The sequence below is a fragment of the Talpa europaea genome (genome assembly GCF_964194135.1).
Source record: "Talpa europaea genome assembly, chromosome: 2".
Lineage (NCBI taxonomy): Eukaryota > Metazoa > Chordata > Mammalia > Eulipotyphla > Talpidae > Talpa > Talpa europaea.
Window position 1 is genome coordinate 115,112,779 of NC_140068.1, and position 24,125 is coordinate 115,136,903.

The 24,125-nt window shown below is 38.1% G+C and overlaps 1 protein-coding gene across 2 annotated transcripts in view; it reads right to left on the reverse strand.

Moving 5' to 3' along the window:
• Positions 1-20,070, reverse strand: part of TMEM170B (transmembrane protein 170B) — a gene marked incomplete at both ends in the record, with an annotated part of 38,690 nt that extends 18,620 nt beyond the window's left edge. The window contains 2 exons of one of the 2 annotated variants that reach the window (XM_084227755.1): positions 6,409-6,579; positions 19,974-20,070. In XM_084227755.1, the coding sequence (XP_084083881.1) occupies positions 6,409-6,579; positions 19,974-20,070 (268 nt within the window). The remainder of the gene's footprint in view (positions 1-6,408; positions 6,580-19,973) is intronic. The other variant, XM_084227756.1, reaches the window with a different exon arrangement.
• Between the last annotated feature and the right edge of the window lie 4,055 nt (positions 20,071-24,125).

A 24,125-nucleotide genomic window follows, 5' to 3' on the forward strand; every position in this document is an offset into this window, starting at 1 on the left:
AGAAATAAGGAACTTATTTTCCATGGCATCATTTTGGGGGCACATCTGTCAATTCACAGATAAGACAATGTGCATACCTAACTTTTGCTCTCTGAGAGGTAATGTGCATGTGAGAAAGTTACAAGAATCTAGGAGATTAAAGATTTTACAAAAGAAAAATCCCATTTTTGTCTATGGGGCTCTCTAGGACCAAGGCTTCAGACTGTAGTTTCTGCTGATGGCTAATGACAGAGGTTTGCAGGGATCCACTTCCACCCTATGGTTCTGCCTCTGCTTTCTCCTGGCCCACATTTTATTCATATATCTATTTTTTTTTTCTTTCATGCCTTTTACCTCTCAATGGTACTATTAAAATTTTACAACTGGTTTCTAAATGATGCCTATATAAATTCTAAACCCTGAAATATAGTACAAACTGTCCAAAATAGTTTTTAAAAAATTACAATTTGAGGATTTTTTGATGAGAACTATTCAAGATTTAATGGGTTAATTTGAAGCATACATGCCTTCAAACCATAATACTGGATGTTATACTTTTATGCTATGTTTACATCAAAATTACCTTAAGTTAGCAATGGCATCCTGAAGTTAGAAATGTCAGCTGAAAGGTAAACTTGTCTCTATAACTTTGCAATTAGTAGTTCCATTTAAACCTGTTCTTCACTGTTATTTAAGTAATTTCTCAAATCTCTTATGGTAATTGAGGTTTTATTTTGACAATGGGAGTTCACTGAATAATAATAACTGAACTTTAGATTTACTTTCAAGCCCTTATGTAAGAGAACTAAAGAATTTAATGTCTGAGTAAAAATGTCTTAAGTCACCTTTAAAAAAACTGAATCATGTCTAAAAATTAAATCTAAGTCTTTCAATGTAAAGGGACAATGATGTAAACAGGTTATGTTTTACAAATGCTTATAAACTAGAAATTAGGAAACAAAGGTTGTAAGGGTTAGGAGGTTAATTAATATATAAAATTAAAGCTAATGGAAATAACTAGGTGAGGAGACAGAATGTATGTTTTTAAAGGCATAAAGAACAGTGATACTTTTTGCATGTCAAGATGAAAATGGTTTTTAGAATGGCATCAAAGATGGAAAAGCCAAAGAAAGTATTGATGATCTAAGAGAGGTATCTTTAAAAAAATGACCTTTATATGGCCAAGCTGGATAAAAATGACCTGTTCACAGGGTTTTTTTTTGTTTGTTTGTTTACCTAAGCTTTAATATCAGTAGTGTACTTATGTGAAACCGAAAACCAAACTTTAATTTTTTTATCTGCTTAAGGAACAAAAAATTTTTAACCGTTGTCATCTTTTTAGTGAACTGTTAAATAATTTACACTTTGGTACTTTAAGGCCTCAGGTTAGCTAGAAAGAAATGTATTGATAGTTAGCATTACTGAGTCTTGTCTGAGATATATTTTGCTCTTAAATCTTTGTCAATATAAGGGTAAGTCACTTACCCTTACTTTACAAAGTCTCTGCAAGTATGTTAAGTCCATGACAGAACCTTCCTGATATCAAAACTCTCAAATAGTAATTAATTGAAAGAAAAAAATATATGGAAGATCATAGAAGGGCTCCTAAGACACCCATAAAACTGTCCTTGTGAAAGAGAAATATTAAACAAATTGGTCCAACCTGGGTATTTTGGCATGTATTTAAATAAATAAGATTATTCTAAAATTAAGTGAAATTTCTTAAAGTCTGTTCTGATGAAATGTTACTGGTTAGTTCTGGTTATTCTGAAATACTGTGTGTCACAAAATTAGGCAAACTTCCTTGTCAACCGCAGTATCATCAAATTTTATATGGTTATTTTAAAGTCTTTTGCCATTCACAGAAGTTACTTATTCTGCTTGTATTTGGAGAAATTCACAGGAAAAGGACTCTGATAGATACTTTGGAAATACAGTTTATCATGAAACTAAGGAAAGAATTAAAGAATTTACAGGAGAAAACTGGACTTAAAAAACTTAATATCAAGATCTCCTACATGGGAATGAATAAACTATGAACTAATATTTCTCATGACTATTTGAAATAGTAGTTTTTTGTTTTGCTTTCTCCAGAAAATTTATTTTTGTTGAGCTGAGTCATGATCTGCAGCAATGGCAAATTCAGTCTTTTTGTGAGCAGAACTGAAAGGTGTGCTTTTTCCCCTGATACCCCAAAAATGTAAACTTTCCTTAAGTTTACATTTGTAATGGCAATATATTTGCATAAATCCAATAAAATGCTTTTTTTTACCCTAATAAGCTATTGGAAAACATGTTTGTATTCCTGGGGGTTTGGCTAGAATATACCAATCTGCTTTCAGGAGTGAGTCTAGGCTGACTTCAGTCTTTAAAGAAAAGACAGGCTGATATCTTGCTTTCAGGGATCACCACTTGGTAGACTCAGAAATCTCAGCACATTTTGTGGGGGTGGGGGACTCAAGAAGAAAGGAACTTACTGAAAGACACAGACAAGCAAGGAGTGATGGTGAGACCTTGGCATGGTCCTGAACTCTGAGAGGTCATTAAGAGTTTAACTAAAGATTCCTTATGAGAGGGCCTCCCTGGTGGTGCAAGGGGCTAAATACAGCACTATGAAGCTATCCACAGCCTCTGCAGCACAAGTTTGATCCCCCAGTGACCAGGGAGCTCCCCACTTGGCTCAGCAGGCCTCTACTGACTCCCCACTGCTCCCTTCAGCAGTGTATTTCAGCCAGTCTGCCTGCTCTGTTCCCCACTCTGGTGAATCCTCTCACCCCTGGCACCTCTGGCCTGTACCCCAGTTCTTGTATGTATAAATAAATAAATATTTAAAAAAAAGATTTCTTATGAGAAGTTCCAACAAGATAGATTTTAAGAAAGTGCATGATTACATTTTGTTCGTACTGTGCTTATGCAAAAGAAATGGCCAAGTTTATTAGAACTAGACTTAACAGTAAAACAAAATTTTACTGTATTTGGTAGAATTGGAGAGTTGAAGGAAAAAAAAACTGATTCAACAACATATCTGGTTTTGAACATCACTTTCTGATCCTCTTAATTATTTTTCAGTGTTTGCATTCCTACCAGCAAACTGAATGGATCCTAAATTTTTCTAATATCCAGTTCTGATATTCCAAACTAAGGTTTCCAACTTTTTTCCTCCCAATCTTTTTGACTTGGATGGGTTGAAACTGAACTACCTGTTCTGAAAATGGAGATAGAAAATTTGTCAACTTCAGAAAAATTACCAAGATGGTGTGCCTAAACATAACAGTTACTGTTTTCCTGACTATCTGATGAGATCAGATTGCAAAGGAGGATACCACTGCCTTTCCTCACAATAGCTGAAGATGCTTCTAGCCTGACATCTACAAGTCTTCTCATGTTTCATGCTGCTGCCTGCACTCCTGCCAATTGAACTGGGGTTTGCTTCAATCTATAACTTTTGTTCTTCTCATTTCCTTATAACTGACTTTGATTTTTTGCTTGCCAGAAATTAAACACAACTGTTTAATTGCACTCTGAACCATCTAACAAAGGCACAATGAATAAAAGTATTGGGAAGTGCTATTTTCCTCTCCCCGATTTACATGCAGCCACCTTGGACTACAAGGCCCTGTAGGCCATGAACCACACTTCTTGATTGGAGGAGCTACTGGGAACTGGAAGTGGAGTTAAGTAGCTCCACTTAAATCCAAATACACTGCTGAGGAGAGCATTGAGTGAGACAAGAGAGGTCTCTGTGCCATATGTGGGTTAACTCCATGGCCGGGGATGGAACTCAGGCCACAGCAGCAATAGCACTGAGACTTAACCCCTAAGCCACCAGGGAGGCCCAGAAAGTATATATAAAACTATGCTTTATGCGTGTGTGTGTGTATGTATGTGTGTGTATGTGGGGTGTGCATATATATAAAAATAATGCAGGCTCAGAGGCTTTTGCTTCTGCAACCTTATACCCTGGTATTGCTGAAAAGGAGCTTTGGAAGAGACATAGGAGGAGAGACATGTAGGAAACTTGGAAGAGACAAATAGGTAAGGGTCTCTCTGGTGGCGCATAGATGCAGCACTATGAAGCTATCCACAGCCATGGCAGCATGAGTTCAATGCCCAGCCAGGGAGCTAACCCACATGGCAGAGCAGACCTCTCCTGTCTCACCCACTGCTCCCCTCAGCAGTATATTTCAGTCAATCTGCCTGTTTTGTTCCCCACTCTGTCTCTGGTGAATCCTCTCACCTCCGTACCTCTGGCTTGCACCCCAGGTCTTATATGCATAAATAAATAAATCTTAAAAAAAAAAGAGCGAGACATAAGTAAGAGACATGTGGGGAGGCAGACACAATGGCAGCTGTTATTTTGATTTGTATGTTTGTATTTTTCCTTCTGTCCTAGACCTGCCTTCTTTCTTGCTGTTCCCCACCAGCAAGGTGGTCATCTAAGAACTTGTGGCAGGCTTTCAGGCCTCAGCAGGCCTTCCACAAGCCAACTGTGTTTGGCTAGGCATTTGTGTACATGGGGATGTGTAATTTTCAGAGTTTTGTTAGAAATATCCTTTCATCTCTTAAGCACATCAATTCTATTATAGATCTATCACATTAAGAGTATGCTTTCTGGGCCTCCCCGGTGGCGCAGCGGTTGAGCGCTGGGTTGCAAGGCTGCCCGCAGCCTCTGCAGCATCGGTTCGATCTCTGGCTGCTCCCCGGCCACCTGAGGATGGTCCCACATGGCGCGCAGATCTCTCCTGCTGCCCGCTGCTCCCCTCAGCAGTGTACTTCGTCAGTCTGCCTGTTCTGCAACCTGATCTGGCTCTGGTGAATTCTCTCACCCTCCTGCACTTCTGACTGTACCCAGTGCTTGTATGAATAGATAAATCTTTAAAAAAAAAAAAAAAAAAGAAAGAATTTAAAAAAAAAAAAAAAAGAGTATGCTTTCTGGGCCTTCGTAGTGGCATAAGGGTTAAGTCTCAGCACTATCACTGCTGTGGCCTGAGTTCCATCCTCAGCCAGGGAGTTAACACACATATAGCACAGACCTCTCTCGTCTCACCCACTGCTCCCCTCAGCAGTGTATTTCAGTAGATCCGCCTGCTCTTCTCCCCACTCTGTCTCTGGTGAATCCTCATGCCCCTCCACCCCCACGCACCTCTGCCTATACCCCAGTTCTTCTAAGCCAAAAAAAAAGCATGCTTTCTTTGTCTTTGTGCTCAGGGATAGCCAGATCCCTTTAGAACAAACAGCCTTTAACAAATTGGGGTCCCTGGTTGCCCCTCAGTCATGCTCTAACAATTGGAAGATTAAATTAAAATCTCCCAATAAATGTTTCTTTTTTTAAGAAAAAGATTTATTTATTTATACATACAAGAACTAGAATGTAAGCCATAGTGTTTCTATGCAGACTCTATGGTGCCAAGAGGGCAACAAAGGGTTAAAGGCTACTAGTCATAATAGTTAAGAAGGTAAACAATGAACTGACAAACCTCTTTAGGTGAGTAGAAGTAGATTTTAAGAGTGACTTTGACTTTTGACAGAAAATATATTATTCAAGAATATAACAAAGATTAATTCTGACCAAAAAAGGGGTGAATATAAACATGGGTAAAATTTTCTGGGAACCCAGCTCTAGTGTGGTGAGCAAAGTAATAAGCCATCTTCAGTTTTCATCTTTTTTTTTTTTTTTTAAGATTTATTTATTTATGCATACAAGTGCTGGGTGGAGTACAGGCCAGAGGTGTGGGGGGGTGAGAGGATTCACCAGAGACAGTGGGGAACAAAACAGGCAGATTAAGAGAAGTACACTGCTGAGGAGAGCAGCAGGCAAGTCAGGAGAGGTCTGCTGCACCATGTGGGTAGCTCCCTGACCTGAACTCATGCTGCAGTAGCTGCGGATTGCTTCATAAGTTGCGTCTTAACCCTTGCAACACCAGGGAGGCCCCAGTTTTCATCTTTTATTCTTACAAAAATTTACTTTGCCTGAAGGTGTAAGTCAGTCTGCTCAGAAAAAAAACACAAAAATATCTAACAATGGGCTCCTAGCTTTTACAAATCTTCCAAGGGGTGAAGATTGGATCCTTCTTGCCTTCCTCGAGCATTAGCGTATCTTTGGTTCAGGACAATTTAGAGGTGGAAGCCGCTCCTTTCAAAAATTGTTACATTTTTGGTGCCGATAACTACTTCTGGCTAATAAGCTAGATTTGGATATGGTCAAACAGCTATCACAGAGCAAGGTTTGGGATGCTTCCCCGTTTGAATCCATACTTTATCTAATACATCCTTTGTCAAAGTATCCCTGAGATTTTTTTTTTCCCAATTAACATAGGTGAAATATGATTTCTCTGAAAAATACTCTACAAAATAGTTATAAAAATAAAGCTACCCAAACCATAAGTGTATATAAAATTAAGTCCTTGAACAAAATCAAAATCAACTTACTAGTAATCATTGCTCCAGTGATAGAAGCCAGAAATCCGATGCTGACTGCAATCACAGAGATTACTCTTCCCTGCCTATGTCTCTGCAGCATCACAAACATCAACACTCCTGCAGCACCATGGACAAACAGAGAGGAGAAGAGAGCCCAGAGAAAGATCCAGTACCACATCTCTGAAAAGAAAAGCAAAGTGTTAATAATTCTGTTGAAGCACATCCCAGAAAATTCAGTTTAACAGTGACCATTCACGCTTTGAGGGAAGTTTAAATGGTATGATATAAAAATATCAAACTCAGTACCTGACACATAGCAATACTAAGTAAATTTCAACAACTATCATCACTACTGACTTGCATGACTTATAAATAAGAAAAGTAAATTGGAAATTTAATGTTATAAAGCTCCAAGATATTTTAAAAATATATATAATTAAAATAGAATCTCAAATGGTCTTTTAATGACCACTCTACAATTATCATTTAGGTAGACTAAGCAAAAACAACTACCCAAACTCAAACTTATGTGTTTGTGTTTTAAAAATGTCATTCTACTTCTCATGGAAAAAAATACTGAATTCTGATTAGAATATCTACAATTACTTTAGGTTTCATGTTATCCTTATTATTTAGGACTACCTAATAGATCAGTATCCCTGTCAGTGAATGTGGCGTCAGAAGATCTTGGTCTACTTTGGGTAAACAGATCCGCACAAGATCCTACTCATTACTGGCAAACACAGAAAACCCACTGGCTTAGGTTCAGGTGAAGAGAACTGTGGGAACAGTTAAAGCAAGAACAGATGCTCAAGAGCCCTAGATGAAAAACAGGCTACTAATGAGGACAGAAGTGGAACAGCACCACCTTTTTACTTAAGCTGACTGGGCTGTACAGCTATGTGAATACCTAGAGGCCCACTAACATCCTATCTAATAGAAGCATCTAACAACTGAGCAACAATAAAAGGCGGAAGCCAAAGGGAGACTTTGCTCTTGCTAAACAAAGTACAAAATTTCAAAAATATAATGTGAAAAAAACAAACACTGAAGCATACCATCCGTACAATCACCCAACTTCACTGGCAAAAGACACCCCTTCTTCCTGGGCAATTTTATAAAACACTTTCAAAATTCTTCCCTATTCAAGGCTGCCCATAAGCTTCATTTTAAATTAGTTTTGCCTGGATTATTGTAGTGTGCTTGTTTACTTTAAAGTGAGATAAGAGGCAGAAGGGCTGTGCTATGATTCCATTCTCCAAACAATACCAGAAATAATACTGCTCCCAATCTGTATCTCATCAGTTCTGGTTGCCAAGTCACTCAAAAATTATCTTTGTTTTTGTTTGTAATCTTTAGACAAAATTATTTATGAGAAGTGGATTTCTCTACGTATCTAGATAATATTAACTAAGTAAAAACAAGTCAAAGAATGGTACATATCATATGATTTCATCTGTTTAAGAGTTATTTGTTAGGGCCTCCCTGGTCGCGCAAGGGGTTAAGCACCACACTATGAAGCAATCCACAGCCTCTGCAGCATGAGTTCGATCCCCGGCTGGCCAAGGAGAAACCCACATGGCAAGGCAGACCTCTCCTGTCTCGCCTGCTGCTCCCCTCAGCGGTGTATTTCAGTCAGTCTGCCTGTTCTGTTCCCCACTCTGTCTCTGGTGAATCCTCTCACCCCCCATACCTATGGTCTGTACCCCAGCTCTTACATGCATAAATTTTAAAAAAAAGTTATTTGTTACATGTATGGAAAATACATAACTAGAAGACTTACAATGGCTATCTTAAATATAGGAAATGAATGTTTCTTTTCATACATTCTTTACTGTTTATTTTTAGCAATCTTGCCTGATTTTTTAAAACTTTATATTGCAAATAGACTGTCTTTAAAAATAGTTTTTCACTCCAGAATTCATCAAAGGAAAAGACGCTCTGCTAGGTCAATGATTCTCCACCAGCTTGCTCACAACAATTGAGAGCAACTAAAACAATCTCTGGAGGTGGGGACTAAAAATCTGTATTTACCAATTCTACCAAATAACCATGACATGCAACTGAGATGGAAATCACTCCTCTCGGCTAAAGTTACATAAGAGGTATTTATTTAAAAATTATGAGTCATAAAAACAAAACCTATCTTATTAGACAACTACATATATTTTTAATCTTCTATAGAATTACATTACCTTCCTATTAATATCATTAGTAATTAGACACTAAAAACATGATAGTACTCAACTCTATAATCTTGAAGCTAAAAAATATCGTATCAATAAGACTGTATTTTGAGACTGTTCACAATTTTCCATTTTCTTCATAAAAACGGTTCCCATTATATGTTTAAATTATCTGTTATCTCAAGCTTTTTTTAATTCCAGCACACCTGAAGTTTGGAAATCACTCTCCTTTAATGACTTCTCATTTTGAGGACATGTCCCACATGGGGGCTTATTCAATACTCAGGGAGACAATACATTTATAATTTGAAAAAGTTTTCTATTTTAATGGTCAGCAGAGTAGGGCCGATGAACTTTATCTGGCCTACCACCTGTTTCTGTACAGTCTGTGAGCTCAGAATGGTCTTAACATTTTGAAATGGCTGAAAAACAGCAAAACAGTATTTCATGACATGTAAAAATTATATGGGCTCAAATTTCAGTGTCCATAAAATTTAATAGGAACAATCATATTTGTTCATCTATAGCTACTTTCACGCTCCATTTTCACAGCTGAGTGATTATGATAGAAACCACACAGCCCACAAAACCAAAAACACTCACTGCAGTTACTCCATGTTGAGTGTACTAAGCATTGGCCCTTTACAGAAAAAGCCTGCTGACTCCAGGTCTACAAGATTTTCATACATGTCTAGGGGGCCCTGTGTTGTGCCTGAGGTGTGCCTCACTGAAAATTACAGTCGCAATACTTTCATATATTATCAACAATTAACACTTTGTGTGTTTAATTAAAGACACTTCAATGGCATCTGTTCCGTTATCTCAGGTTCTTCAGAGCACAATATGCAGCTGACACTGTATGGTACATAACTCTGAACAAGGGGGATGAATGTCAAAAAGATCCCAAGAGAATTCATTGCAATGGCTGAATTAAAAAAAAAATAAACAGGATTTAATCAAATGATAAACATTGAAAATGGAATGAGGGGAAAGGTTTACATTAAGCTAATAATTCTCATCCTCAGCTGTATGGTGTTTGAGTCACTTAAGAGAAACTAAAAGAAACACCAACCCCTGAAATTCTGATTTAACTGGGTGTCAGAAATAAAGTTTCCCATTCACCCACAGCCAAAAATGAAAAACAACTGCTCTAAGACATAACGATCAAACATAGAATTATGCATAATGGAAAATGAAATTTTAAGAACTTTGGCCTCTGATTCGGCTAAAGCTAAGAAAAATGGAGAGACAAAGATGAGAAACACAAAGATGAGGATTTAGTTATAGAAGTCTGAGTAGCTCTTGGGTGAAATGAGAGATATTGTTTATAAATTCCAAAGACGTGGACTTTATCATGAAGGTTGAAATCAAAAGGAGTCATTGAGACATCATTAAGGAAATGATTCAATAAAATTCACCTTTTTAAAGATTGATTACCCTGGTTGATATGGGAAAGTTGAGTTTGAAAAGAGTTGAGAGACTGTCAGAGTAAAGTAAAATGAAGCCCTGGATTTAGGCACAGGCCTTAGGTTAGAAGAGTTTGAGAAATATTTACCATGTGCTGATGGCCTGGATAAGGCAGTTAAGAGACATATGAGGTCTGGCCTGCCTCAGACTTCTAACGCAGGCAGATGAACAGATAACAATGTGATAGGTTTGAAAGCATGAATAGTATGTTTAGTATAGCTGCAAAATTGTTCAAATGTTGGTGACAAGCAAGGAGTAAAGAACCATAAATAATCTAGTACCTCAAGCTTTTTTTAATTCCAGCACACCTGAGTGTAGAAATTACTCTCCTTTAGTGACTTCTCATTTTGGGGACATGTCCCACATGGGTGCTTATTAGACACTTATATTATTATTAGACACTTACAGCCCATGTTAGAAAAAAAAGTAAACCTCAAGTCTGTAATACCTCCAATTTTTTTCCTTAATTCATGATTGATTTTATCAAATTTAAAACCTATGATTACTAAAATAATTATCATTAGATTTAAATTTTTGTAATAAGATATGATATAAGGAAGCTGTAAAGAAAGTTCACTCTCCTCCTAACAATGAGGAAAAATACAAAATACAAAATCACAACTTTTCTTTAGCCCATCTGTGAGGTGAGGTTACAAGGCAACAAAGTAACCTGAAATGCAAAGATTTCAAGGAATGGGGAATTTTAGCAGAGGAATGTAACTCCAAGAAAAATTCAAGTGGAAATGCTAGAAATTGAAACAACAAAATAAACAAAAAAAAAATCAGAGACAAAGAATTTCTTTAATGGAGAGTTAAGCTAAGAATCAGTGAATTTAAATATGGACCAACAGAAATGACTCAAACTAAAACACAAGAGATGAAAGAGTGGGGAAAGGGAGGAGGAAAAAAATGAGGTACCGTCTAACAGCTACAAAACACAATTTCAAATGGTTTAATCTCAAACAGTAACTGGAGTCCCAGAAGTAACAGAATGGAATAAAAAATACTTGGAAGTGGCTAAAATTTTTCTAAAAATAATGAAATATATCAAACCACAAATCTAGATGCTCAGAGAATTCAACAAGATAAAGCTCCCCCTCAAAAGAAACGTAGTAAAACAAAAATAATTTATACCAGATACATCATGGTGAAATGACTGAAAATGAAAGATACAAGGAAATTACTGAAGGTAGTTAAAAGGAAAAAAGACATTATTTCATACAGAACAACAAAGGTCAAAAATACAGCAAACTTTTTATCAGAAACTATCAAACTGGAAGATATAGATTAACATTTTATTTTATTATTTTTTTTTTATATAGATTAACATTTTAAAGACTGAAAGGGAAGAAACCACAAAGTAAGAAATGTATATTCAGGAGAAATATCCTTCACAAATGAGGGTGAAATAAAGACTTTTTTCAGAAAAATACTGAGTCGTTCACTGTCAGTCAACCTGTTCAAGAAGACATATCAAAAGGAAGCTCTTCAAAAAGGAGATGGACTAGTATTTGGAAACATAACTCTAAATAAAGAAATGAGCAACAAAGAAGGTAAAATGATGGCAAATATGAGACTGTTTTTCTTGTTTTTAATTACTCTAATATTTTAACCGTATTTAAAAATAAATTTCTGTATTTCTCCACTTGAAACCTCATTTAGCACAGAAGTTAAAACTATTATAGTTATTTAAACAGTTGTCTGCTGCGTCTTCTTAAAAGAGTAAAAACACTAGTTTTTAAATTTATTGTGACACATTCAAGAACAGCTTTAATATACTGCCTCTCTTAAAGCTTATGGCAGTACTATTTATTAGCCACTTAAACTAAATTACCCTTTTGCTAACTAATTACATAATTTCAAACTGTAAATAACAGTACTCATCATTGAACAGTTAAAAAAAATCTCAGAAAAACAAGGTTTTAATTTGAAACAATCAGAATAGCACTTCCCTTAAAATAATCAGATTAAGGTTATTTAAATAGTTCAAAAATGTTCTATATTTAAGCCACAGCACTATCTTTCTAAAAGGTGTGATTTAATTTGCTCTTCCTCTTAACTGATTAGCTACTCAGTTATAAAATATTAAAGGTCTGAACCTGAATCTATTATCAAATTATAAAAAAGTTACACAGTAGTTTTGTTACTTGTATGCCCCAAGCATCTCAGATTATACCAGAAAGTAGTTAACAACATGTTTGCTTGATTCAGACACTGACTTATTTTCTTAGGAATTGATAAAATGTTTTCGCATATCACAATACAATATTCCCAAAGGATATTTACACTAACTATCAAAAGATGAATTTTTTCTATCAATGAGTGTAACTTACAATGACACTTTCAAGATAACAAATGCCTAAAATCGTATCCAAATAAGAGACCAAATGAAAGACAGATCAGAAAATAAAAGCACAACCAGGATGCCAGTAATGCACACGCTTAGTCTGAGCAGTCAGTGCCTTCCGTATTACTGGCAGTGATCCACAGGAAGCAGTTATGCTGCACTAGCATGAAAACAGATGAATTCAGAAGTGAAAGAGATCTCCATATATTAATCCAATTCCCTAAACAAGTTTTAAGAGGTCCTAATTCTAAGAGCTATTAAAAAGTGTTCAAAGAACATTTTCTTTGTGGACACCTCACCCTACAAATTAGCATATTAAAGGTCTAAAGAAGCCCTACTTACAGTTTTCTTAATTTTAATGAAACAAGTTTATACAAGCAGTAATTTTTTTCAACTTGACAGTAAGATATCTGAACTTTTTTTCTTAATTCATTACTTTCTAGATGAGCTTTCCCTTAGCATCATTATAAAACCCGTTGGCACGAGATTATATTATGAATGGGTAAATGAGGCCTGGGAAATAAGAGGCTCGTCCATAGTACAGAAGTTAATTAGCAGATAAGAAACTCAGTTTCTTGATTCATAAATTCAAGGATTCTACTACTGCTTCCTAGTCTCTTAGCAAACAGAAATCTATGTTATCCAGGGAGGACAATTCCAACAATTGTTATTATGTAAATATTTACATAAACATTGCTAATGTTTAATTCTCTTATATACTCAGTTTTAATATTATAGACGCTCTATAAATTTTAAAACAGCATCATTTACCAGGAATTATTCTCTATAACTAAGTTATTTTTACAAGATAAATTCTAATACAAGAGGAGTGAATTTTTTAATGAAAACCAGTTTCACATTATTGACAAAAACATCTTTGCTAGATATTAGGTATCCAAGGATACCTTATGGACATTGCTGATATTTTCATCTTTGTTTATCAGTGTTTACCACAGAGACATGACTTATGATTAAGAAACAGTCACCAAGATTTACTCTTGAAAACCCTAGCCACTGCTGTTTAGTATAATTCTTCTATGAATCAAGATGGTAACTGCCTGTTTCTAACCATTGTTTCTCTTACAGATACTTCATCCCCTCACCATGTTGCCCCTAGTCTTCCTTGTAAGGGCCTCGTTCCCTTCTCCCCATACTGCCCTTTAGGTTTGAGGTAGCTAGTTTCTAGGAGGCAACCCAACAGTCCCACAGGAAGCAGTTATGTTGCACTAGCATGAAAACAGATGAATTCAGAAGTGAAAGAGATCTCCATATATTAATCCAATTCCCTAAACAAGTTTTAAGAGGTCCTAATTCTAAGAGCTATTAAAAAGTGTTCAAAGAACATTTTCTTTGTGGACACCTCACCCTACAAATTAGCATATTAAAGGTCTAAAGAAGCCCTACTTACAGTTTCTTAATTTTAATGAAACAAGTTTATACAAGCAGTAATTTTTTTCAACTTGACAGTTTGTAGTTTCCTCCAATAATTGACAAGAGTTGGTCTGTGTGGCCAACAGCTCCAGAAGTGATGCATCTTTTCTAAGATCGCTTCTGTGTTCCTCTAGCTCTCTCTCTGGCTATGGGTAAAGCCACACTGTGAGCAGCCCCATGGAATGGCCCACACATCTAGGATTAGTGTCTCCCACCAAAAGATACATGAATGCACTTGGAGTCAGCAGAATCCCAGTTCAGAGAATCCCAGTTTGCAGAGACTGCAGCATTGGCTGACAGCTTAACTGTTAATACTGTAGGACCCCGAGTCAGAACGAGCAATAACATTCCCAAATCCCTAACTATCAGAAACCATGAAAAAAATTAATGTGTCTCATTTTAAGCTGCTGAATTTGGGAATAATTTATCTGGCAATAAATAACTAGTCAAAGAGCTGCAAGTTAATACTCACTAGAACATGCTTCTTCAAAACAGTCATCATGTGTTGTCTTTGTATCTTCGTGTCCATTATAATTACTCAAATATTTGCTGAATTGGACTGATGATATTTCAAGTTCTCACTTACACTTTGTAAGTAGGACAAGTTATTGTCTATGACTGTTTCTTTCCCTTCAAAAACTGTTAGTGACCGTAAACGGAATTAATAATCATCCCTAACACTCATGGGATTATTGTGAGGTTCAAATAAAATAAAACATGTAATATTCTTAGAACAATGCCTAGCACACTAAAAAGTGTTAAATTGCCATTAATTACTAAAAGCAAAATTTCTAAAAAAGTAAACTGATGCTCTTTCCTTAGTATTGAAATCCTGAATATGAATTTCTTTATTGTAAGAATTATTTATAAGCCATGTCAGGATTATGAAAATTTAGAAAATTAACTACTTTTTTAAAACTAATTTCAAACACATCACATATCAAATAAGAGGCAACACTTGAATCTTATAGCTCTAGCAATCCACATTCTTCAAAGCTATTTTAATTTTCTAATTATACTCAAAAAGTACACATATGCTCCTAGATTATATTCCAAAATGGACATTAAAGAACACAAGCAATTGGACAGGTAAAAGTTTGTTTCTACCTATTTGCATAAGGTTTAGTGAAAAATCTTTTTCTTTAAAAGTTTAATCTACTTAAAGTAACTGGAATTTGATGGTCTAATGAGAACTCTTTCAAATGTGTTACTACTGTCACTGCTTATTCTGTAATTTATTTTAATTGATAAAACAGTTATTAAAAAATAAGTAGCACATCTCAGTTTGTGATTACAAACTTACTAAAATAAAAGCTTACACAGCCACTTCGAATATAGGAAGCTGCATATAAAATGTTTTGCACAGTACCTGCCATTCAGGGAGTACTCAATAAATAAGGCCATTATTAGAAATCCTCACCTGATACTAAAGTAAATTCAACATGCTCCATACTCTGGCTCCCTTCTTATATCTGACATTCTTCATTCCAATTTCCTTCCCTGGCCCCAATTCCTCCTTCCCATCCTTTCCTTCCACTTCCTCTTCTGTTTAGGTTTCCATTCTACAGGAAAAAATATCCTTAGTTATTCTGACTCTTTATGAACAGCTTACCTTCCTGACCCTTCCTTTCAATCACTAATGCAGAACTAAGACTTAACTGGAAATTGTTTTGAGTTTAAAAAATGTCATCTGGACCGTGAACCTGGTATTGCTATAGGATAAGAATATACAATTCAAATATAATGAGATGGCAGCTAAAAAAGTAAAAATCTTACAGTGATAATTCTGATTTTTGAAATATTACAGTAGTTCCATTCTCAACAAGATATACATGTAAGCCTCCCTAAAAGCAAACTCCTATAAATCATTGCAGTACTTATTAACTGGCCCTGCAACAGAAAAGAATAAGGAATTTTTCACATATACTTCAGAAAAAGTAAATTTTAAGGCCTGAAAAGTAGCATATTGTCTTCTGGGCTACATTTACAAAACCTAAATATTGTGAGTGGACATTTCAAATAACTTTCTCTGTCTAGACTCACAGCCTGTACCAGAGCATCGAATAGGTTAAGAAGAACCTAAACTAATAGGAAATAAGAATATACGGTGTAACATTAAGTGAAGCATACAACTTAGGAGCACTGCTAAAAGCTAACAGTCATACCAGTGTGAGGTGTAAACAATCCTATATAGATATAGTAAATAACATTTTCCTTTTATTTTTGCTGACAATCAATATCAGCACTAAAGTTTCTTAGAAACTGTAAAGTGAAAAGGGGAATTACAATAGTGTATGCATATCATAAAAATAGACACATATATATATTTTATACACACACCTATCTGACCTTCATTGCAGCCTGAAGTCTCAGTTTGCCAAAGTTAATTGCCAATAGAAAGAGGAGAGCACCTGCTCCCACATTTGCTGCTAATTCTGCAAGAGATGAGCGTGAAGTCACCCTTTGCCTCTTTTCCCAGGGACCAATTATCCCTTCCCCAACCCCATGCCTGCTCTGTGTTTATCCAGGGGTCTAGGGATCCTGCCTTTTCTAAGTAAGAAATTCTTCTCTATGCTCTTGGCAACCAAATTTGGGTCAGAACACAAAACTGGGAGCCTGAAGTAGTTGAAGCAAATAGAAGCAAAGCGAAAGAATAGTTACTTGTAGTATTTTTTAAACTTTGTTACCCATAAAACTGATATATACTGACTCTAATTGTAGATGGGGCTAGGAGAACATATTCATAAGGGGAAAAAATTGAGAAAGAAAAAAAGCCCTTTATTTTTCTACTTTAGTAAAACAGAAGCAGCATATCACCTACACACAATGAACAATTTAGGAATCCTGTGAATTACATACTTTGGAAAGTGAGAGAGAAGTTTGGGGATTGTTAATAAGTGACAGAGGTGGGGTCTCCAGATATTAATCTACTCTATATGAAATCCCCATACTAAGGTCTTCTAGGAAGGAGGAAAAATAAAGAGCAGACCAAACTAGATATATCATAAATACATCACATAACTTTTACTTGGCAAAGGCAATTTAAAATTTTATAAAGCGTTATTATTCAATAGCATCTTGTATTCTCCACTATCTTTTATTTGCTGGACAAATATTAATGTCATTCACATGGTCTTGGGCTCAGTGGAGCAAATACTTAGCAGGTCAATCTTAAGCATTTTAAGATTTATCATCTACCAGACCAACTGAGTTAAGAAGTTATTGGGGGGGGGCGTGGAAAAGACACAGAACTGATAGTCAGGGAAGGTTACTTCTAGTCTTATCTTTGTCCTTATCACTATATGACCCAAGCCATATCACTTCAATTATGTATTTTCATATTTCTAGAATGGAGTCAAACTACATGACTTCTACCTCTAAAATGTTAATCAAGTCTTAATTTCTAGTTCTCCCCACTTTTAAAAAATGTAAGGCGGGTCTGTAAGATAAAAAGGTCAATATAAAAATGTTCCTGCTTCACCCACAGGATAAGACACAAAGAGAAGAAAAAAATCTTAAGTTTGTATGAAAGAAAATGAAAGATGACAGTGCATTACCCTTTTGTTTTTTAATTAACTAGAATTCCTATTAGCCAGATTCTGCAACTCCTTCAGAGTCATTTTTATGACCAAGTCAGTCTGATTCTACACTATGGTCCTTTCTATTACTTCTTTCACGTCCAAAAATGCCTTCCGACTTTCGTGTGTTATCACAATCTGAAAAAGATAGTTTTCACTTATTATCATATTTAATTTTCTCCTTACTTCAATAACATAATCTGTAATGTAAGGATAAATAATAATCTCTTTCATGACTGTTGAAAATATTAAATAAAATACATGACAGCATGGTAATTAGCATGAAAAAATGAGCATTCAATAAAGCAAAAACAATTCTGTGCTTTAAAGGTAGACAATTATCTGTAAAAGTTAAACAACTCACTCCCTAACAAATAGCATATTCACTCCAACAGATGGAAATGAAAATAACACAACTAAATATTTAAACCAACAACTGCTAAGTATTTTTAACAATTCAACTCAATCAAGATGTATTGATCATCTACTATGTACCAAGTACTATAAAGACAGAGTTCCAAAATTCAATATTAAGAAAATGACCCATCCTCAAACAGCTCACATCTAGAAGAAACAAATAAAGATTATAATGTAACTGAAGCATGTACAAGGAGCAGTAAAAAGATGAAGCAAGTAAGAGGGTAAAGAAGGTGCTAAAGGTCTGGTAAAAGGGAAAAGAGTAGTTCTCCAGGCAAATACTTGGTATTAAGGCTTTAAGCCCAAGTCACTTAATGGTTACATGATTTGGGACAACTTAATTTACCTCTCTGAGATTCTTTGTAAATCTTCTTTAGAGATTATCCTGAAGCTTAGAAATAATATATGGAACATGTTCGACATGTTGCAAGTACTCAACTAACAGCTGTCTTGTTTTAGAACTTGTTAGACAAAATTCTAAATACCACAGTAGGCAGCATCTCTTGGCTAATGAATAAACTACAAAAGGGATCACTAATGTCACCACCTGAAGAGGAACATAATGAACCACATCAGAATGTCACCACCTTTTTGATCCACTTTTTAAAAGAATATGGTTGCTAATATTTGTACACTCACCTCCCAGTGCAGCAGATTTCTAATCTATTTCTTCTCCATTTTCACAATGACAAACAGAATTTTGCATACTCAGAGTCTTTTAAAAATATTGTTAAATCTTGCCAAGAGGTAAATTACATTTACTCTGTCTCCTAAAGCTAGTATTTGGAAATATTCAATAATGAGTTAAGTAGATCATTGACATATACAAATACACATTCTTGAATCCTTACTTTTCACTTCACTCCAATAAACAATTCATAATAATATGAACTAAAAGAGCAGATAAATACAAGCAAAGTCATAAGATAATCTATCTCTAAATTCAAATGAATCATGGTCTCTTGCAGTTTCTCAACACCAAAAACATTTTCCTAACCTGCAACCACCATCATGTAAGGTCAGTTAAATAACCACAGATTAAAAATGAGGATAACATGAATCAATCCAGAATCTATGTTGATTTTGATAGTTTCCACATTCAAGGAAAGGGATATCTTTAAAGTCATCCTTATGGTATGTAATTTCATCCATTTTTTCATTATGAATATCTGAATTCCATAACATGCCAGCTTTTATATAACAAATACACAGATATGTAGCTATATCGTATATACACACACATATGTGTGTCCTGTCAAGACAGGTTGTATTTATAAAATACGTTCTTAACCAACTTGACATAATGCATTTTGAAATAGTAACATTCTGTTACATCATGAGTAAGCGCCAAAGTTTTTTTCTCTTCAGAAACAGGTAATAAGGAGTCACCAAATTGCAACTGAATCTTTTGTAACCACTACCCTTTTCAGAACTCCGAAGCATTTCCAATTAACGAGGAGTTTTTCACAAAGCAAACAGACTCTATAAAAACATGAGTACTACTGCTCACTTTTACAACTAGAAATTGCTATTAATTATTATAATGTAGTTAAGTCCACTCCCCTTCGGATAGCCTTGGAGAATAAAAGGAAATACACAAAAATATCAAATGACAGAGAAGAGGCCGCCTGAGGCCAGAGAGACATCACGAAATGGGAGAGGGAAAAGCTATAGCGGTTACAGCTAAAATGCTCAAGAACGCACTAGACCTTGACCCAGCCCCAACCACTATAATCGATTAATTAGTTTCTATAGTGAGAAAAATTAACAGTTGACAAATAGGTAATTAGGAGCAGAGAGTTTAAGTCTTGCATTCCTTTGCGATTCGCCAGAGAGCAGAAAAGCTAAACCAGGAAAAAAATAAAATAAAATAGCCCTAAACAGCGAGCGGCGCGCGGGAGCGTGGGGCTACGGCAGGCTGCGCTTCTGCTCACCGACCCGATCCGGGGCGCACTACAGCGCGGGGCCGGGCAGGGGGCGCGGGGCGCGGACACCCCCTGGACCCCCGCGCCCCGGAGCGCAGGCGCCGAGGCTGCGCTTCACACCCTCCGGGCCGGGCCCCGCCGCCAGCTCCCCGGGCGCGCTGCCTCCGCGGGGGGAGGCCAGGGCGGCTCCGCACCCCCTCCCCACGCCGGGCGCAGCAATTACCCGTGAGGTTCCTCAGCACCGTCCCGTGGGCCCAGAGGCTCAGAACCTGCTGCACGGACAGGTTGATCATGGAGTGGTCGCCTCCCTCCGCCTTCATCTTCCCCGGGGGGCGCCCGCCGCCCTCTCCTCGGGCGCCAGGCGGCGGCGGCTGAGGTGCTCCGGGGGCGGCGGCGGGTGCGCGGCTCCTCCAAGCCGCCGCCGCCGGGGGAGGCTGCGGGGCGCCCGACTGGGCGCTGCTGTCGACGCCGACGGGCCTCCGGGGGGGGCCGCTCAGCGCGTCTCCCAGGCAGCCCCCTCCCCGCCGGGGAGACATTGAGGACGGCGGGGGGGAGGGGCCGGGCGCTCTCCCCGCGCGGCCCCCGAGCGCGGCGGACTCAGGGCGAGGAGGCCGCGAGCTCCCTCAGGGGCAGCGCCGCGCCGCGGGCGCCCGGCACGCGAGGAGGCCCAGGTCACGCCGGGAGGCCCGGGATGATGGGCAGCCAGCAGGTGCAGGCCCCGGCGGGGCCCAGCGCATCACCGCAGGAGGACGAGGGCACCCGGGACCGGGAAGAGGCTGCGGCGCCGGCCGCGGCGGCACCTGCCGCCAGCCTGTCCGCCCTGACGGCCGCCGACACTCGAGGAACCGCCCCCTCCGCCCGCGGCCGCCGGCGGGCCTCCAGAGCGCGTGCGCAGAGGCCCCACCTCCGCTGCCCGCCCCGGAGTTGCTGCGCATGCTCACTCTCCCCTTCCCGACAGCCGTTTGGTCCCCACAGCCCTCCTCCCTCGCCAGCTGCCCGGCGCTAGAGCTGGTGTGGCCGACGGCGCAGAGCGTCAGCCCCGCAGTGGGCGGAGGAAAGCGTGGCTACGTCACTAGCGCCACCGCCGGGCTTTGCTGCTGATTGGCTGCTCCTAGGGAACCACGTCCACGCCTTCCCGGTCTGCAGCTGCCAGCCCCCAGTTCCCGTCCCCAGACGCCAGACCGAGGCGCGCCGCGGGAGGTGTGGCGGCTCTGGCGGGAGGGAGGTCGGCGCCGGGGTGCGGGGCTGTCGCTGCCTGAGACCCACAGAGGGAGCGAGGGGCGTTAAGCTGCGTGACAGTTAAACTGCATGGGAGTGCAAGTTGAGAGCTTTGGCTTCCGACGAAATGCTATTGATAAAGATGTTTGTATGCAACCTTTTTTTTTAATTTTAGGCGTTTTAAGTATTTAAACATTATAGTTTTGTTAATTTGAGAGGTTTTTTTTTTTTTCCCCTGAATCAGGTTACCTGGATAATTCAGTACCTGCAATATATCTTAAAGCTGTTAAAACAGAAATTAACCCGTTTTCTCATTTCCCCAGTCCTTTCTGAAGTAAAAACTTGGGCCCCCTGTGACATTAGGAGACCAAGACCTGGCTCTGGACAGGCGTCCTAATCCTTGATGCCATCCCAGGTCTATCTCTTTTTTTGTTGTTGTTGCAATATTTTTATCTAAATTGTGATAAAACTGCCCCTCACCCCCATCCTCTTTGCTGGCTGCTTTTCATCATGTTCAACGTTTTCCTGAGGAACTATCTAAAATCCAACTACCGCAAACAAAACCTTTTAACTTGAAAAATTAAAATTGTTTTGGGCAATAAATACATATACACTAGCCACCCTACCCCACTCTCCACACATGAAACCCCATCCTTTTTCACCTCCTTTGCCATCTGAAAAGAGTTTATGCTGTACCTAAATGAAGACTATCTGGCAAAGCAGAGCAACTGAATTTCTTAGCAACCACTTTACACATTGTGTAGCTACAGAGATGGTGAATAGTTACAGATTTGCATGAAAATTAATTTATAGATATATAATTTAATGTATAGTGGATTCAATGTCACAAGACAGTAATGGGAGATTTTTGCATCATTAATAGGCATTGATAAGAACTACTAAAGTAAACTTTATTTTCCTTCTAGAATTTAGAATTAGAGCTGTTAATTTAAGATTACAGAATATCACACTTAAAAGAGGCTTTAACATTTTTCTAATTCACTTTATTTTGCAGATAGGGAAATTGATTCTGCAGTTAAGTGACTTAACAGTTGACATCACTTCAGAAACCAATTTCTGCATTCCTAGTCTTTTAATTCTTTCTAGCAACTACACTATATTTATTAACTCACTATTAGTTCCATAACTTTTAGATCCTGGATGGGGAGGTGCAGGGCACCTAGTGGTAGAGTAAGAGATTGATCATTATATGTTGGGTGGTATTATTATCACTACACTCAGTGAAGGACTTAAAGCAAACTCTCTGAGGAGCAGTAAGTTAAACTCTCATCTCTAGAATGTTTAGTTTATTTTACATGGTATCAATTAGTGTTCACATTATTACACACTATTATTTAAAATAATAGCATACAGTGCATAGCACATTATGTTCACTTAATCACTAAATGAATAATTGAATAAACCTCATAGAAAAGTCAGCATTTTTCTTGTTTCACATAAATCTTTTTAAATGGAATCCAAGTGTTGATTTCAGGAAATGAGTAAGACATAGTCATGAAGCCCTTAGTTGATAATGGCTTTCATAACACAACTTTATCCCCTGCTTTTCAGTTCTATTCAATTTTTTTTTTTAGCATTTAAAAAATTTATGTGGGACCTCCCTGGTGGTGCAGCGGTTGAGCGTTGGCATGCGAAGCTGCCCTCAGCATCTGCAGCGCCGGTTCGATCCCCTACTGCTCCCCAGCCACCAGAGGAGGGTCCCACATGGTGCGCAGACCTCTCCTGCCGCCCACTGCTCCCCTCAGCAGTGTACTTCGGTCCTTCTGGCTACTCTGCTCCCTGCTCTGGCTCTGGTGAATTCTCTCACCCTCCCGCGCTTCTGACTGTACCCAGTGCTTGTATAAATCAATCAATCAATCAATCAATCCGTGTATAAATAAATAAATCTTTTTTTAAATTACTTAAATAAATAAATAAAAATTTATGTGGGGGCCTCCCTGGTGGCACAAAGAGTTAAGCATCAGCACTATGAAGCAGTCAGTGCCTACTGTGACAGGAGTTCAATCCCCAGCCAGGAAGGTGACCCAGATGGTACAGCAGACTTCTCCTGTCTTGCCCACTGCTCCCCTCAGCAGTGTATTTCAGTGAGTCTGCCTGTTCTGCTCCCCACTGTCTCTGATGAATCTTCTCATCCCCTGCACTTCCGGCCTACACCCCAGCTCTTGTATGCATAAATAAATAAATCTTTAAAAAAAATTTTTGTTGGGGCTCTACACTCTCTTCCTGGGAACACTACATATCATAAAAACTGTCCAGGAACTTCCTATGGGGTTCCCTGAGCAGTGGTTCTTGACAATTTTGGCTCAGTAAAATTATTACAAAATTCTGTGAATAATCATGTTTGAAATATGCAAAGACCCACATACAGTCATAAACTTGAATGTGTCTCAGACAGCTAGGAAACTCTGCAATTCTTTTGTAGGGCACAACTTAGGAACTGATTTAGGGTGGCTCGGGATACTTGTTTCCTAGTAACCTGGCACTGAAGCCTTATGTGCTCAAAATGGAAGGAACCATTTAATTTAATGAGTTTTTTTGGTTGTTGTTGTTGTTCTCTCCTATTTGTAATTTACTACACTAGGCATTACCTGTACCTTTTGAAAATCAGAAAGATCTCTGATCTCTTGGCTAACTCATTGTATTTCACTTGTGCCACTTTCCTAAAACTTCTATTATGTTGGAAACTTACAGGTATTCTTAAGGAAAATGGACACTTTCCTAATAGCCTAACTGGCTAAACCCAAAACTGAGTTAATGCAAATAAAAGTTGTATAGATTTTTTTCCTTGAAGATTTTTTTTCCTTGAAGATTTTCCTGGAAGATTTTGTTACACCAGTCAAGGGTTGGTTTAGTAAAATTCCTGCAGAAATTAGGGAACATCCTAAATGAATCCTAGAGTGATTTTCAACCAGGTGCCCTTGAGAGCGAAATAAGCAATAATTTATAAGTTCCTGGTTTATCTCACACACAAGAGAGGAAACACCCAGAAGTTTACAGCATCCTATTAATTGTCTAGAGAGGGCCCAGAAGAAAGCTTTTTAAATCAATTAGAATTTAAAGTGATATTGATCGTTTTGAGGAAAGCATTAACTATGGAGAACATTTTTTTCCATTTTATTATCTTCTTTCCTGCTTG